This window comes from Numenius arquata, chromosome 6 (assembly GCF_964106895.1).
Source record: "Numenius arquata chromosome 6, bNumArq3.hap1.1, whole genome shotgun sequence".
NCBI classification, from domain to species: Eukaryota; Metazoa; Chordata; class Aves; order Charadriiformes; family Scolopacidae; genus Numenius; species Numenius arquata.
In genome coordinates, this window is record NC_133581.1 from 48919954 (window position 1) to 48936497 (window position 16544).

The 16544-nt window shown below is 34.2% G+C and overlaps 1 protein-coding gene across 1 annotated transcript in view; it reads right to left on the reverse strand.

Moving 5' to 3' along the window:
* The window catches only part of RYR3 (ryanodine receptor 3), a 219232-nt gene that overhangs the window by 119511 nt on the left and 83177 nt on the right, over nt 1–16544 (reverse strand). The window contains exons 18-30 of the mRNA XM_074149970.1: nt 16154–16395; nt 13357–13549; nt 10890–11106; nt 10575–10679; nt 8948–9051; nt 8408–8491; nt 6515–6674; nt 5952–6099; nt 4804–5009; nt 3923–4097; nt 2504–2712; nt 1064–1248; nt 305–341 (exon numbers count right to left, since the gene is read on the reverse strand). Of these exons, the coding sequence (XP_074006071.1) occupies nt 305–341; nt 1064–1248; nt 2504–2712; nt 3923–4097; nt 4804–5009; nt 5952–6099; nt 6515–6674; nt 8408–8491; nt 8948–9051; nt 10575–10679; nt 10890–11106; nt 13357–13549; nt 16154–16395 (2065 nt within the window). The remainder of the gene's footprint in view (nt 1–304; nt 342–1063; nt 1249–2503; nt 2713–3922; nt 4098–4803; nt 5010–5951; nt 6100–6514; nt 6675–8407; nt 8492–8947; nt 9052–10574; nt 10680–10889; nt 11107–13356; nt 13550–16153; nt 16396–16544) is intronic.

The following is a 16544-nucleotide window of genomic DNA, read 5'->3' on the forward strand; positions in this document are numbered from 1 at the left end:
ATACTCAAATAGTGATTAAAACATCTCCTATACAGCAAATGTTAATGACAGTAATTCAACATTCTCTTAATAAGTCATTTAAAATGTTCACGAATTAAAAAGCCAGACTAGTGGCCTAAGAGTGAGGTTTGTGCCTCAAGTCGTACAACTCTGGGCATTATTATTTATACACAGTGTTATATCAAATGATAGCAAATAATTTAAAAGGCTTCTTTCAACACATCAGTTTCTAATGAATATGCTGCCACAACTAAATCTACTTCAAAAAGTAAGAATAACTAAACATCTCAATGTATTTACTTACTGTAGTAGAAGCAGCAGCAATTTCTTGGCTGTGCTTTCTAAAGATAAAGGAACATCAGCAAATTAATTTAAAAAAAAAAAAGAAGTAGTAAAAAAGGTAGTCATTATTAAACTAAGTGTACTTACAAGCTAACTCATGTTTATTGGGTACTGAGTATGCATGAGTAAATTAAGCATGCAACAACTGTCCAAGATACAAATATACACCCAAAATAATTGACTGCAGTTAAGGCAGAGAGGAGGGGAAGAGATAAATTTACAGCAATTAACTAAAGATGAAGGCAATGCTGGAAGGTGCTGAACTCAGTAGTACCTGGTATCTTTAAAAATCTGTCCCACAATCTTTTTTCTTTGCATGGATTAGTCACTTTTCCAATAACAAAGAACTATTGAACAATAATGCAGACAAGCATTGATCCAGTGGGGAAAAGACTATAAGCTGATTTTCCAGCCTGGCTGAAGAGCTTTGCAAATCCCAATGATTTTGAAAGGATGGCAGCTGCCTAGCGATGAATAACTATCATGCACCTCTTCAGAAATGTTTCTCCCTTGTCTGGATACAGCACTCTCCAGCAAAGTTCTGTTCTAAATTTATTAAAATCATCAAGAAAAAAAAATCTCAGTAACATGCATCCCATGCTAGCATGAGCTTAGTGCAAAAACCAGGTATGAAATCTTGAGTGTACAATAATAAAGAATAATGAAACACATTACATTTACATCGAGAGCATGAAATAGGATAACCAAACCCAAGCCTAACCGTTTTTGGAAAACATCAGATGAGGCATTTTCCACACCCATGCTGAAGTTGAACGACGAGCGGAACTCAATGGGCATACTCAAACGACAATATATCATGTCTGAATTGCTGTTCTGTGTGCCAAATGTTTTGTGAGTAACTTTTAGCCGAGGTGGACTCTCAATGGTTCCATCAATTCTCCATATCTAAAAATAATAGAAATAATTTTAAAATAATGAAAGTTTTCAGTATTTTTCTTGGAATAGCATTAAGCAACTAGAGGATGAGATAATTGAGTCAACTTAAATTTTTCGAAACGAATTAATTTTGAAACTATGCAACTTTCTTTTCTGACAGGGAATCTAGCCTAAAGAGCAAGGGAAGCAACAGATTCAGTATATCCTGAACACTGCAAATACTTTCAAGTTGTTCCATACAGCATTTTCCAAAAAAATATAGATTTGAATAAACTAATTCACTTTGAGTGCACAAGTCATTGAAAAATTGCTTCACAAGAATCAGTAGTTTCCTACAATGAGAAGAAATATCAATTAGAATCCTTCAGATGATCATTATGAAGTCTGTGTCTGATATTATTATTTTCCCTTGTGCTGAAATAGTGAGTATGCTTTCAAACTCAGTGATAGGAACGTTTCAAAAACTTTTGAAGACAGAATACAGTTCAAATGATCCTGATAAACTGAAAAAAATGCTGAGATAATTTAGTTGGAATTCAGTGAAGTTTATTTTTTTTAAAAAGATAATGTTCAAAGACAAGTATTAGGGAATAATTGGCTAAACATCTAAATTAAAGTAAATGGCCTAGGGTTTACAGTAAAAAAAGTGATGAGGAATTCAAGCCTATCTTTTTGGAATATATTAATATGGAATATTTTATACAAAACAAAGGATATATTATTCTGCTCTAGAGCAGCTTAGATAGGGAGTTGTGGAATTCCTATCACATTCCATAAGAATGAATGAAACAGATATGACCCAGTGATAGCACAGGTACACTTAACTGTCCCTCAGATTAGCAAAGTGGACTAAATCAGCCTCTGCTTAGCTCACATTTCCATTAGCTGATGATGAATTTAGCTGAACAATTTTTAGATATTTAAGAAAACTGTATAGTAGAGAAGGCTTAAAAAAATGAAAGTGAATGTAAGATAGAATGTAAAAAATGGTTCTAAGAAATCACAACTGAAATGTCTCAAGTAGCTAAGAACATCAAAAAATTAGGAAGACATTTAATAGAACAGATAGGTATATCCATATGAATAGTAATACTACCATAAATGAAGTTGGAGATAAACAAGATCATCTGGAATTATCTAAGAGTGACTTAATAGATTTATATGACAAACTATCTGATGACAGTAAGTATTAGTAAGGGTTTAATGTCTCAGCTTGCTAAGCAAACAGTTGATAAACAGGTGCCTCCTTAACATGTAATGTTACCTCAATGTGAGGATGATTTTTTGGCACATTGACAAATGTTGGTAAGCGTTTACTAAACCACATAGCAACATCTCGGTTCATGTTGACAGCAAAAGGTTCAAAACCTTCTTGAAGGCCACACATTGTATAATACTTGAATGTACTGGCATCCATTCCAAGGTTCATACGACCAATCTGAGATAGACCCAGTGCACAAATTGGAACAAAACCTAAGAAAACAATACAACAACAACAACAACAAAAAAACCAACAGTAATTTATTTGGAGAACACAAGCATTCTATTTTGGTTCCATCTAATGTGAACTAAACTTCAGCTCCTACATGTAATGCACATGAAGTGATGACAGTAGCAAGGATTTAAAGCCAACTTAAATAGTAGTGTCTATGTTCGATATAATTGCTACCAAAACTGCTGAGGACTTAGGCAATGACGGGACATTACACTATCCCATTTATTTAAACATTAAACCAGCTTAACAACGGTTATTAGTAAGTAATAATAGATTTATGCAAAAAAACAAACAAAAAATTTCAAGTAAAGAGGTAGTTTTGTGGACAATCAGATTTGAAATACCAACATTCGCTCAAGTCAGTTATTCATTTATTAGAAGCATCAGTTATCTTCAGCATTTTTAGACTAATAAACATGCCTTTATACTCTAAGTTGGACACCAGAAGACAACCTTGTCTAGATCAAAGTTATTAACAAATGCTAAGTATGGTCTCTGAGGGCACTGAAGTTTCAAAAGGACTTTGAGATGAGGTTCAGGTATCTCAGTTCATCTGTTTAAAATTTACTTTGTCATCAGTAGCTATAAACTTTCATCCCTCCATCATTCATGATGGACAAATACACACCACTTTAATGTAGGCATTTTTTATGACTAAACTTTTTTGGTCTCCATATACCTGTAGCAGTCAATAGACAGGGATGAAAGGCTGTTCAATTCTTTCTCCATCTCTCAAGAAAGAGAACTTGGAGGAACTTTAGGGAAAAGCCAAAAGTTAAACCTCCAAAGGAGACATCTTCTCTCCTATACTTTAACTTTAAGCCTTCAAAAAAGCTCTCTTAAGGCCATCCCTCATTCTCTACCATTAGAAAAACTGTATCAATGGTCAGACCAAAGAGGGATAGTGAGCAACTGCAAAGTCTTCTGGCAATTACTAACAAGCATGAAGCTACTACTGGTTGGAGGAGATATGCTTCCAAAGAAAACATCAACTAAAAAGAAAATCAATTTGTGCCATATAAGCACTCTTAAAATAAATTTTTATGAAGTTAACATGTAGCACAGTCTGAAGGCTCACACAGTGAAATACGATTTCTCAGCTCACCAAGCTATTATGACAGACTAGCTTTTCTGGGTTTTGTTTTGTTTTGTCTTCTCATAACCATGTAACTATAAAAAGAAAATTACCTGTTTCTATTCCAAAGTCAGCAAATGCAAGTTCTGAACCTTTACTGGTTATAAGCAACTCTCCATTCAGAGTAAAGATAATTGATTTGTCATCCAAGTTTATCATACAACCAACCACATCTCCCGGTTGCCAGCTTCGTCCAAAGAATCCGCTGCCTTGATGCCAACGCTGGCCCTAAACAAAAAAACAAGTACATAAACACCATGCTAAAATTAAAAAATAAACTACAAAATAAATAAAGTCAAACAAACAAATATTTCACATTCCAAGATCTCAAAGTAATTTGCAAACAGTGCTGATCGTGGCTTTCAGGCAATTAATTTAATTATTATCTCAGTTATTTCATATAGAGAAACTAAGGCACCCTAACTTCAGTAATATGCAATCAGCAGTTTAGAACCTGGATGATAACCACTGTTCGCCGGATTCCATTTCTCACATGCAGTGTTATTATCATCCTAATGCTCCTTTAGGAGTCAAGTTTAGGAAGAAAGAATGTGCAGAAAGCAGAGTAAACAGAATCATGGTTCTCTCTTCCAGGAAAACAGACTGGTGGTTGTCTCTTCCAGCCATTGAAGAAACTTTGTTTTATTTTGTAAAACAGCACTTAGAAAAAAAAAAAAAGCTGTATTTTGTTTATGCTTACAACAGACCTCTACTCGGGTATATCCTAGGAAGATAGATACAAACCAACACACCTTTGTTAGCGTAATTTCAATGACTGGAACCAAATTTCAGATAAGCAAGAAACAGAGCTCAGAGACATCTTTCTATGAATCAAAAATATTCCAGTAGTTGATCTAGAGTACACAGAGGAAACCTATACTGCAGTACTCTGCTTAGCCTGTTTATAGGTCAAAAAAGATAAAGATGTACTGACTTTGCTTCCTTCAAATACAAATGCTTGGTCATCAGCTCCCAACTCTATGTCAGGTCGACAGCCTGGCCTGGCCCAGCCAACACGCATATCTCCACCTGTCACAGCTTCAAACTCAAAGTACCACTTTCCAGACTTCACTGCATAAGACTGTTCTACTCTGAAAAATCTTATCTTGTCGATGCTGACTTTTTCCGCTGCTTGGTCAGCTGCAAAAATAAACAGAGAAAACAAACCCCACCTTTTATAATTAGATGAAACTATAAATGCCACTGTTTAGCCTTTCATCTGTACCCAGTATTTTCTGTCTCTGAAAATGGCCATTATCTACCATTACATGTTTTAAGAACCTCCACAGTAAATGTTAAAAAAGGAGGAACAATAATCAGCATACAGAGGCTAGCACATTCTAACTCTATACAGGATGAGTGATTTTCCACTATTTAGTCAGAATATTTTGAAGCATCACTCAATGCAGAGCCCCAAACACAAAACTGACTATAGTAAACCTCAGAAGTGTAAGATTATAAACATGCAATGCAATCTGATGCAACAATGCCATATTACAATACAACAAAATACTTTTTACACAAGTCAATATATTTACAACATTTTAAAGAAATTATCAAATATGCTCTGTTTGGGTTTGGATTTTTGTCAAAAAACTGCAGTTATATATCAAATATGAAGAAAAACTTCTAAACAAATTTCTGGTCCCGATTTCAATAAAAAAATTATTGAACTTGGTGCACTTCTTTGACTACTTCTTAAGAACAGAGTTTGACATGAAGGAGTCAAACCTAATCTGCATACCGTGTAAAAAAAATCTTTTAAATTAATCCCATATTATTTTCTTTCTTTCATTATTTCCAAACAAAAACCTGTATGTCCACTCACACTGCAGATTTTCTCCACTCTAAAAATCATGGAAATTAGAATTATCGTATCATTAACTACAACCAATCTTTAAAAAAATATAAATAATATCCAGTCATTTACAAAGTATATTTGCACCTTTCATTAAAGTCCACTGCAAAAATACGCTACTATTAATTCATATCTTATGTTTTCCCTATCTATTTCAATGTTTTATGTTATTTTTCCAACCACTGAGGGAAAAAAAGGCCATGATTCTTATTGAAAGTACATACCAATCTCTTGGTCAGGTGGCTCAATACTATAACCGTAGCCTGCGAATGTTCTAACAGCTTCGCGGAGGCTATCTCTGTTTGACTTCTTAGTACGTTCATCTAATAATGCATATGGCACTAGCCGTGGATTTCGTTTGTTCTTAAGATCCTAAAAAGGGTTATAAAAAAAATAACAAGAAAACTGTGTTTAAACATCACAAATATTTCATATAACGAGACAGAGTGTATTCTGAAATAATGTTAATATTAGAGAGAAATAATATTGATAAAGAACAGGTCTATGAATGCAAGCCCAATAACATTAAAAACCTAAAGACAAGAATGAAAGAGAAGTATAGAAATATATTATCATACATCCTGCAGCTGCAGCCATGCAGGTCTGACAATCTACTCAGACTTGCACGGGCAAAGCTTCTTTTGCTGCTTCCCACACCCTCTAACTTTTCCAGACATTACACAGCATTAAGTATTTATCCTTTTATTTAACACTCCCATTTGATGTCCTAGAAAACCAAATCTGACATTTTTTTACTTATTCCAAATACATGTAAAGAAGTCCTTACCTGCTGAATGCCATAGGTCCATCCTTGCTTTATTCTGTCTTTTGCCCAGACATTATGTGCATTTTCTGCTAGTTTGTCAACTAGAACTTCTTGGGAAGGTAACAATTTCACTTCAGAAAGATCAAGAGGGGCAGGTTTATATCCATTTGACATCATGTAACTGTAAGTCAACAAAGGAAAACAGAGAGTCAAGATACCCTAAATGATGGTATTTAAAGTTTTCTATGTGACATTCATAGGGTAGGGTTCACTTTCTCTCTCTACTTTTCAATCTCCTACTCTCCCATTTCTTTGCACAAATCCTGCGTTGCATTTGGTCATTGACTAGGATATAAATTGTATTCTAGCAGTCTGATTTTCCACCTACTTGCACCCTATCTCACTAAATGTGTCCCAGGTCCACATGCACATCCCTAAATAGTTACTATGAAAAATCTAAATTGATATTAAATAAGTACTCTTTATATTTTTTTTATATTTGTCATTTCAACCTTCCAAGTAATTTCTAATTTAAAGATCTGCATGATAACTATTCATGAAATTATTTTTTATGCATTATTAAGTGTGGTATACTGTTTTGTAATGATTTTATATACTGGTTTGTAATGATTGCATTATTGTTTTTTTCAACAGAAGAAAACTTGTTTTAACTATTATTATTCAATGAAATACTAAGAAAAACAAGTTTAGTAGTTTTTTAGTAGTAGGTGTTAACCTCTCCAACCCTTCTGCATAGTATAAAGACTATTCTGCTGTTTTAAACATACGCAGACTCTCTCTTGCTCAAATTACATAATTTCCATTTGGTAGGATGATTCACGTAGGCAGCAAATATTTTAACAAGAGTCAGAAACTAAGATTTATTTGTTCTGTTATTAAAGACAATAGTATCAAAACAGTATGATGATAGACTGCCTGCAGTATGAACCTTGGGAAAGGTGGTTTTTCCCTTTTTTTAATTAATCCCATCAACTGGATCAAGATTACCAAAACTATATATTTTACCGCTCTCTTTAAAAATCTAACTTTGTTTCTCATGGGTAGAGCTGTTTCAGGAAAAAAGACACCTTATGGGTTGACAAACTTATGTGAAATCGCAAGTATCCAAATCACTGTTTCTGTCTTCAAGTTTTGTTGCAGGACAGAGCTTTAATCTGTCCCAGGAAGACTACAGAATCCCCACAGGCAAGGCTAAATTACAGATGTAATCCTTGATTCATCTTCACCACTTTTGGGGTGATTACTACTATATCTAAATATATCTTAATAAAAAATATCTGACTGCCATACTTTAGCTACCAAATAAAAATTAAAGCAAAAACACGATTGTATTTTATGAAATAATTTTAAAAGGTACATTTCCTAGAAATGTACAACATTGTAAGGACAGGAATTCTTTTTTTTTTTTTCTCTCCTTTAAAGAAATGCATTAATAATGTTTCTGGAAATTATGCATGTTGAACAAACCTTTTCTTGGAGGGGAAGGAAGACTAGGTGCACATCAAAACAGGAGTTATGGGAAAAAAGTATACCCTCTTTCAAGTAGATCAATTTACCATCATACACATATACTGTTCTTTGCTATGTGATAGAAAAGCACTGAAATGTTGCTTTCAACTTTGAAGTATCTATTCTAAGATCATGTAACACAGATATAATTGCATGTGGTTTGTCACTATTTGTGTCTCTCTGAATCACTCTACAAGGTGATGTAAGGCAGCAGTATTTACAGTCAACCACCATCACAGCCAAGCTAACGGACCAACCACGTGCTCTGTAAGTCCATATCAGTTATGTGGTTCATATCAAGTATTTTTTAAAAGACCTTACAATATTTTTCATTAATAACCTGTAGTTACAAATAATATATTATAGTTATCATAAGGTACATACTTTTTAGGAAGTTTCACTTTTTTAAGATCTTCCTCAGCTGCTGGATGAGCATGAACAATGTGACATCCAAGGGCCAAAAGGGTTCTGGCAACATAAAAAAATGGCAGTAGTGAAACACAACATTACAGTGCTCACCTATTTTATACATTTCTTTTTGTTTTGGTATAAATACGCAGAACTAATGATATTTAAAAAACAGAGAAGTAATTAAAAATAATGGAATTTCAAAATCCAAATATTTTAACTTATCAAAAATAATAAATAAAACCTTCAGAATCTAAAAAAGTACAAATCTGTGGGTCGAAAGTTATGCCACTTATATTAAAACCAACAGGATTTGGTGGGGGTGTTTTCTTTGTATCTCCATAGAGAGGAGATTTTTCTAAATTGCTCTGAATGTGCTCCTGGAACTTCTAGCAAAGTTAGCAGAACACACTTTGAATGAGATATTCTAATGTTTTTATACCTTACAACAGTATGAAGTGTTTGAATAAAAATTTAAAAAAACCAACTTTATTTTCTTTTAAATTTAAAGCTCACTTGAGGGTTTCAGTTGACATTTGTAGATTATAATTCTTCTCTGTTTCAGGTAATTTTGAGAATTCCACAAGACAAGGATGATGCCTTTTATTATCATCCCGTATCTGTAACAAAGCAACAGAAAAGAGTACTTTCCAGATACTAGATTCAAGCCAGAATCAGACTAAAAAAATCAATTAATTCTTTGCAATAATGAAGACATTGTAAACGATACCATTTATCTTTGCTCAGTGACAGTTGCTCATCATTATATAAATGAACTTTCCCATGATTCATTTGCAATGCACACTATGAGCCCTCCTCCATAACCAACAAAATCAGAAAAAAAGCAGCTATTTCATGTGTTCTGCATAAATACACGAAACACAAGAAAGCAAGCCTGTAAACTCAATGAACATATCTGCTGAATGCCTGAGCAATATATGCTTAATAGAAGACATTCTGATCTATTGTACACACTCTGATTCAAAAACCTTCAAGAATCACCTGGTAATGTTTTCCAAATTCTACTGGAATAGTAAAGCAGAGCATTCTCTTTCTGGTATCGACATAAGTCTTTAAATACTTATCTGCTCTTAATTTAACAAGCTCTTTCACTCAATGCCAAGTGCTTCTATCCTGATAGTAACTAAGAGTCATGACATTTCACTTACAAAAACATTTTTCAATTGCCAAAGCTCAGAAACTGTAAAAAGGTTAGTAAAGCTCAGAATTTCAACAGCAATAACATTTTAACAGATAGTATAATAAAGTTATTGAACACAAAGGTAAATCAAGTCCACATGTAAAAACAGCAGAAGAGAAGAAAAAAGATTCTTCTCAGGTAGGATACAGTTGTGATAGACACATGGAGGACTACCCCAGTAAATCTGAAGCAGCAAGATGAAATAATCTAAATTCAAGGCAGAATACAGTCTTCAAAATTTTTTATTACTAGGGGAAAGTACCAATTTTAATATAATTGTTGAATTTAATGCTATATTCAGAATATAATATTCTTGGCCTACCCTTTTAACTATTTTTCATTTGGTGACATCCATTGGGTAGAGAATGCCTCGTTGTGTGCATTTAAATAATGTTGACCAGATGGCCTTACTCTCTTCAAGCTGTCAGGCTATATAACATTATGAAGTGTCATTATAATGATACGTTTAATTGTAATTAATTAAATAAAGAATCTGAGCTTTGAGGAATTTGAACGTTTGCAAAAGTCACCAAATCCCTGTCTCCATTATCAATAGAAGCAATTTCTACAACAGACTTTTTGCTTGTTATCTCTTTGATCCCCAGCACCAGAGTAAACAAAGACTTAGTTGTGGGGTTACTCACTATTGGTATGATTTTCAGTAGAATTCCATCTTGGATTAGCTAGTATGTTTCTCAATTAAGATTTTTTTTCAAATTCTTAATTATTTATAGTGCTAAAATATGTACCGTATTTATATTCCAAATTTGCCTTCTAACACTACTTAATATCATTGTCTCCCGCCAGCTTACACTTTTATCTATTGTTAGTGAAGTATAGAGCACCATTAAATACTCCGTTCAGCTTCCAAGTCCAGGTTTTCTGGTAGGAGACTTAACCAAATACAGGTGACTGTACCCAGACAGGTCATTCAAAACATACCTTGCCATATGTCCAGCCCAATTCTATTTTATTCATTCCCCACAGTTCATGGATATTTTCAGCTAGTTTGTCCCTGATCTTTTCAAGATGAAAAGGAAGGACAATCTAAGAAAAGAAAATAACAATTACACAAATAAGAAAAGGTTCCAATTATCACACCTTGTAGATCCAAGATCATATAGTTCAGTTAAATACACCCCAACACACAAATGATGAATTCCTAAGAAAGCGGGCAAGCTAGCTTAGTTTTTATATTGTGAATTTATATTTTGTTAAGATATATTTTAGAATCCCATTATTGTATACTTAACATACCTGACTGGTATCTATTGGACAAGGGATAAAGGAAGCTTGGGAAAGGAATTGTGTTGTACCCAGTAAATCCCTCACTCCATCAGAATCTCTCTTATATTCTTTCACTGGTTCCAGTTTCATCTTCTCTTTTGGAAGCAATGCTTCATAACAGGGAGCATAGCCAGCAGGAGGCAGAAATTTAAACTCTCCATGACGTCCACCCAATAAGAAACGAACTCTGTGCAATTTTCAGTGAAGAAATTATACTCTTAATAGTCAGCATACACTAACATTATAAATAAATAATTTAGAGACTTAAACATTTATTTGAATAACATTTACAAAAATGCAGTTGTATTTCATGCTTTGATAAACACCGAAGAGTTATCAAGTGTTCATACTATCAATAACACCACCACCTACCCACTATTTTTTTAAAATTTGTTTTAGCCAACACAAAACTAATTATTCAATGCAGCAGCATATTTTCAAAAAAGTGTTTCTTACTTAAAATCAAATGGTTGTAAATTGTGAAATTTTTAATGCATTTAAATTATTTAGAAACACAAGTCTAATTTAAATTGGACTGTTACTCAAAAAATTCCAAAATAACTATTGATATACTACTTAAAAGTTTTAAAGTAAATTCTCAGTGCACTCATGCACGCAGTTGACAGAGCAGAAAAAAAGAACCAGAGTATATGGTGAAAAAAACCCCCCACCTTAATCATAATACATAAATCAAGCAAACAAAGTTGTACCAAATATTACAACTGGGAATGAGTTTCAGAAGCAGAACTGTGATTTCCATTAAACCCCTGAAATTTTCTGTTTCTCCTCAGATACACATTTTTTCATATAAATTTAAGACTATACAAGGAAAAACAACAAAGACAAAAACTATCCATCTTCATACTTTGGCCCTCATGTAGGCAAACTCTAGAGGTAAATAACCACAGAAAATTAAAAACAACTATTATCTCTAGGAAACAGCCCATACATTTGTTGATGGGGTGGCCAGAAGCCTACACCATTTTCTACTTACACATCTAAAAATACTAGAGCTATTAGATCAACATATTTCATTGACAGTAAAAGACATTAATAATACAAAAAGAGGAGAAAAATTAAGAGACAAGTTTTCTCAAAGAAGATGTACATAAGCACAGGTCACAAATATCTGAAACAGTTCAATGCCCATGAGCAATATATTATTACTGATTAATTCTATTAAGCTTGAACTTTCTAATTTTATTTTAAAAACACACTGTTTAATATACTTGAATGATTTTTTTTCTGATATTAACAGACACAGAAGATGACATATAACCTGCTATTGCCATCAGCTACTATTAACTACAAGGGGACATGCTCTCACAAAATGCACAAACAACATCAAATAAGAATGAAGAAAAATAATTACACCAGTTTAGACAGATTTCTCACAGAAAACCATAATGAACATTTTCAAAAGCTCTTGTACTAACCCAGATACATAGTAGGGTCACTCCTAGAGAATAAATTAAAATTGATTTTTTAAGCCCTTCCCAGGCCTCCTTTATTCTGTTTGGTCTCTGTTAGTATTCTCACCTGGGAGGTTCTTTTGAGCATGATATGCTCAAAGTATTTATGTACTGATCATAGAAGGAAAAGCCCACAGAGAACTAGTTATCTGATTTACCTCAGAGAAGCAAATATTTCTTTTTTCTTAATTGTTAAATGTATGAACCATTTATAGCTTGAGCTTTCTTTCACTTATGAAAGCTATATAATGTCTATTCTGGCCATATCGAACCTTCATTTCTCAAAAATTACCATGTATAAGAGAAACTCTCCTTTAAATAAAAGCTAGCCCTTTGCATCTTCTCTCTCCTTCACCACAGTCTCTTACTCTGTTCCTGCTTATTTCTTCCAAGATTGGCAGTTTCAGATTTTCCGACTTAATGAAAGGTAAGATAACAATAGAAACCTGAAAACAGTAAGTTTGAATCTCAGTATTTTAGCTACAAAACAGGTAAGAAATGGGCAATATTAGTAATCAGCTTCCAAAACTGCTTCTCATCAGTTCTTGAGTTTCCTACGGTGAATACAATATCAGTTTTCATGATGATTTAGGTTTTTTACTACCTGCTGAGAAAGCCAGTGAGAATATTAATTAGTGCCAAACGCAGGCCTGTGTTTCTAATGTGCTTTTTTTTTTCCGCTGATAATTGGAATGAGACAAAATTAATTTCCCCTAGGTCACCAAATATCCATAAAGTAATAATTTTCAGACACTGTGACTTGGTCAAATTGCTAACAGGCTCACATTTCAACCTTAAGTGAAATCACCTCTGAACAAATCAGTACTTTCCTGCCTCCCTCCCTCCCAGCTACTGGTTGGGCAGAACTGTAACAACAAAAGAGAACAAATCATGCATAAATTTGGACAATATTTTCTGTGACAAGACAGCAAAGAAAACAACAGTTAAAATTAAGTTGTACTTACTTTACACCTGCTGATAAGCTTACTACAGGAAAGAAAAACCCTTCTGTACTGAAGTTCTCAAACATTCCTTGTACAGGCTGTCCATTAATGCGGAATGAAATGCTGGGTACACCTAAATCCAAGCAGCAGCTCACCACATCATCAGATGCTAATAAATGCTGATTGACAGATGCTACAGCTCTAGGTACTCGACCTAGGATAAACATATTAAGTAATCAGAAGCTTTAAGAGACTCTCACAGGTTTAACAATGGCAGTATTTCCTCAAAACCACCATTGAGTTTTTTGTTCATAGTCATGAAGACATGATCCTGCCTTCATCTGTTTTATGAACAGTTCTGCTTTTAGAGACAGACAGTGAGTCAACATTCTCCCAACTGATTTGTGGCAGAAAAGTGCATAAACTGAGCAAATCACTTGAGACCTCTAACACTGTTCATAAGACAGAACACGCTCAGTTGAAATCACGCAAGTTCACACTAGCCCAATGTAAGAGTACGAAGGCACAGTAAATGACAGTAAGTGATGCCCCCTCTACAAAGCAAACATTAACATATCCTTTTTTTTTTTTTCCCCCAGCTTTCTCTGAAATACCAGATTCACATATCTGTGAATATTCAGTGGTGAGACACTGGGACAGGCTCCCTAGAGAAACTGTGGATGTGCCATCATTGGAAGTGTTCAATGTCAGGTTGGACAGGGCTTTGAGCATCCTGGTCTAGTGAAATATGTCCCTGCCCATGGCAAGGGCTTTGGACTACATGATCTCTTCCAACCCAAACCATTCTATGATTCTATAATTCTACTGGAACTATGATTATGATTAATATCCCAGTTTACAGTATCAAGAGGCAGAATGGTATAACTGAGTTATCAAAATACAGATCAAGAATTTAACGGACCACATTTTCTTTATGAACTACAGTCATACATTCAACAGAGGGAGCTTCCTTTTTCCTACCTGGGAAGGTGGAACATTACAGTCATGCACAGGACTCAGTAATTATAATAACAATTAACTAGAGATAATATATCTGCAGTAATCTGGCATGGAATATATGGTCGCTTTTGGTCAGGGGTCCTGGCTGTGTCCCCTCCCAAGATCTTGACCAACCCCCAGCCTACTGGTGAGGTGGGAATGTTGGAGGGACAGCCTTGACGCTGTACCAGCACCGCTCAGCAGTAGCTGAAGCATTTTAGGTACACAACCTAATTGCCAGAGCTCTGTTTTAAATATTTATGTGAGTAGAATACATATGTAAAATCTAGAAATTTTAGCAACTATTTTGCTTCCTACTGCTTTTCTTTCTCCTTTCATTACTTATTGATAGTTTGATAAAGAATGATGTTACAAAGGTAGCAGATAGCAGATGATGTAATGAAGGGTATACAGCTAATTACCTAAATATTTTCTTATTTTAGAGCCTCATGTATTATATCTCTTCTCTGAAATGTTCCTTAATTAGAGAGTGTTTAGGAACTTTAAGAAAGTAAACCCAGCCATCAGCATTTCCTATGTTGCCATTTCATTCTTAAAATTAGCCAATAGCACTTTGCTGGTTGTTTTATAGGAACATACATTGACATGGTCAAAAGGTATTCTGCTGGGACAAACCTGGCTGTTTACAAAAAGGATATTCTAGTTCCCTTTCCCTGGATATAGTATTGGGGAAGGGAAAGCCACACAAAAAGCCAACAGCCTTGATCATAGTTCCAAAGCCACTTTCCAGCTAATTATGTGCTCCAGGTGGCTCTCACAAATCCTTCTCCAAATCAGATTCTTCTGTTTTCTCCATTTTCCTCACTGGTTATTCTTTATAACATGCTTATTATTATTACAAAAATTATTTGAACTGCAACGCTTCAGATGAGCCCTCGAGCTTTTACTCACATCTACCCAATTGCATGGGCTGTTACTTCCACTTCTTTGTTAACTCAGCCCACTAACATATTCAATTTGCTTGAACAGAAAATGGCTAACATGACCGCAAGTTTACTCTCACTGATCCTTAAGTGACCACAAAATATGCTTTTGTTGGCATCCATTAACTGCCTTCTTTATAAACTTCTTTAGAAACTTTATAAACTTCTTTAGAAACTGCAAGTGTAACCACTTTACTGCAGTACTAATTGAGTCTCCTAAATTACTACACAGATTAAGAAGCATTTCTAGAAGAACTCCTATTTTTTTCTGCTATTTTATATAATAATACGAAAAACATTTTTTCAAACAGCATAGCAACTACAGGATTTCAGTTTGATATTAAACTACAGAAATTTATGGTCTAAAACCAACTGAAGTTAGTAATAGTGTAGCAATTCTTATTTCTAATTGCCGAAATTATCTTTAATGAAGCTATTTATCAAAATTTAAATTGAATTTATTAAATGTATCAATAGGTGTGAGGATAATAATGTCATTTTCCTTCAACTGTAGATACAAAGTGGAAGAATAATGCAAATGTAGATGCATATACAATTAATTTGTCTGAGATCAATACATCCATTGATTTTGAACAGATAGACTTAAGTCAGTATTGATCTAAATCTGGAAAATGCCACCTTTTGATCAAAATCATAAAAATAGAAGCTACCTGCTAAAAAATCTAATTGCTATAATTCAATATTGACTAAAATCTCACATAAGAAGTCTGATCTGAAATTCTAAATAACTTCATGGCAAGCTGGAGTTCTCAATGTTAGCTCACTATAAAATAACATGCTATTCAGTACACACAGGTACTGAAAGTAAAGGTAACTAACTCCTAAATGTAAGAATAAGTGGAAGAAGTACTTACCAGACCACAGATGAAGGCCATCAAAACCAAAAGAGTACAAGTCATCACCAACACCATTGCCACCCCATCCTTCTCCACCTCCAGGATAGGGGGCATAACCTGAAGTAGAGGCCCATCCAACTCGTAAATGGGTGGGTTCTGCGGTCAAGAATGGATCAACCTGATCGATTATTAACTCAAAGTACCACTTCTTGTACTGTGCAGAGCCCTCAGCAACACCTAAAAATATGTTTGGCCTTATGCTAAGAAAGAAAATGTAAGCCAGTTAGTGTAAAGATAAATGCAACACAGGAATTATATTGCTGCATAACAGTCAAATTCACTTTGCAAATATGGTAAGAGTGTAGATGTCCACATTTTCCTTATAATATTTAAATAGTGATTCATTTAA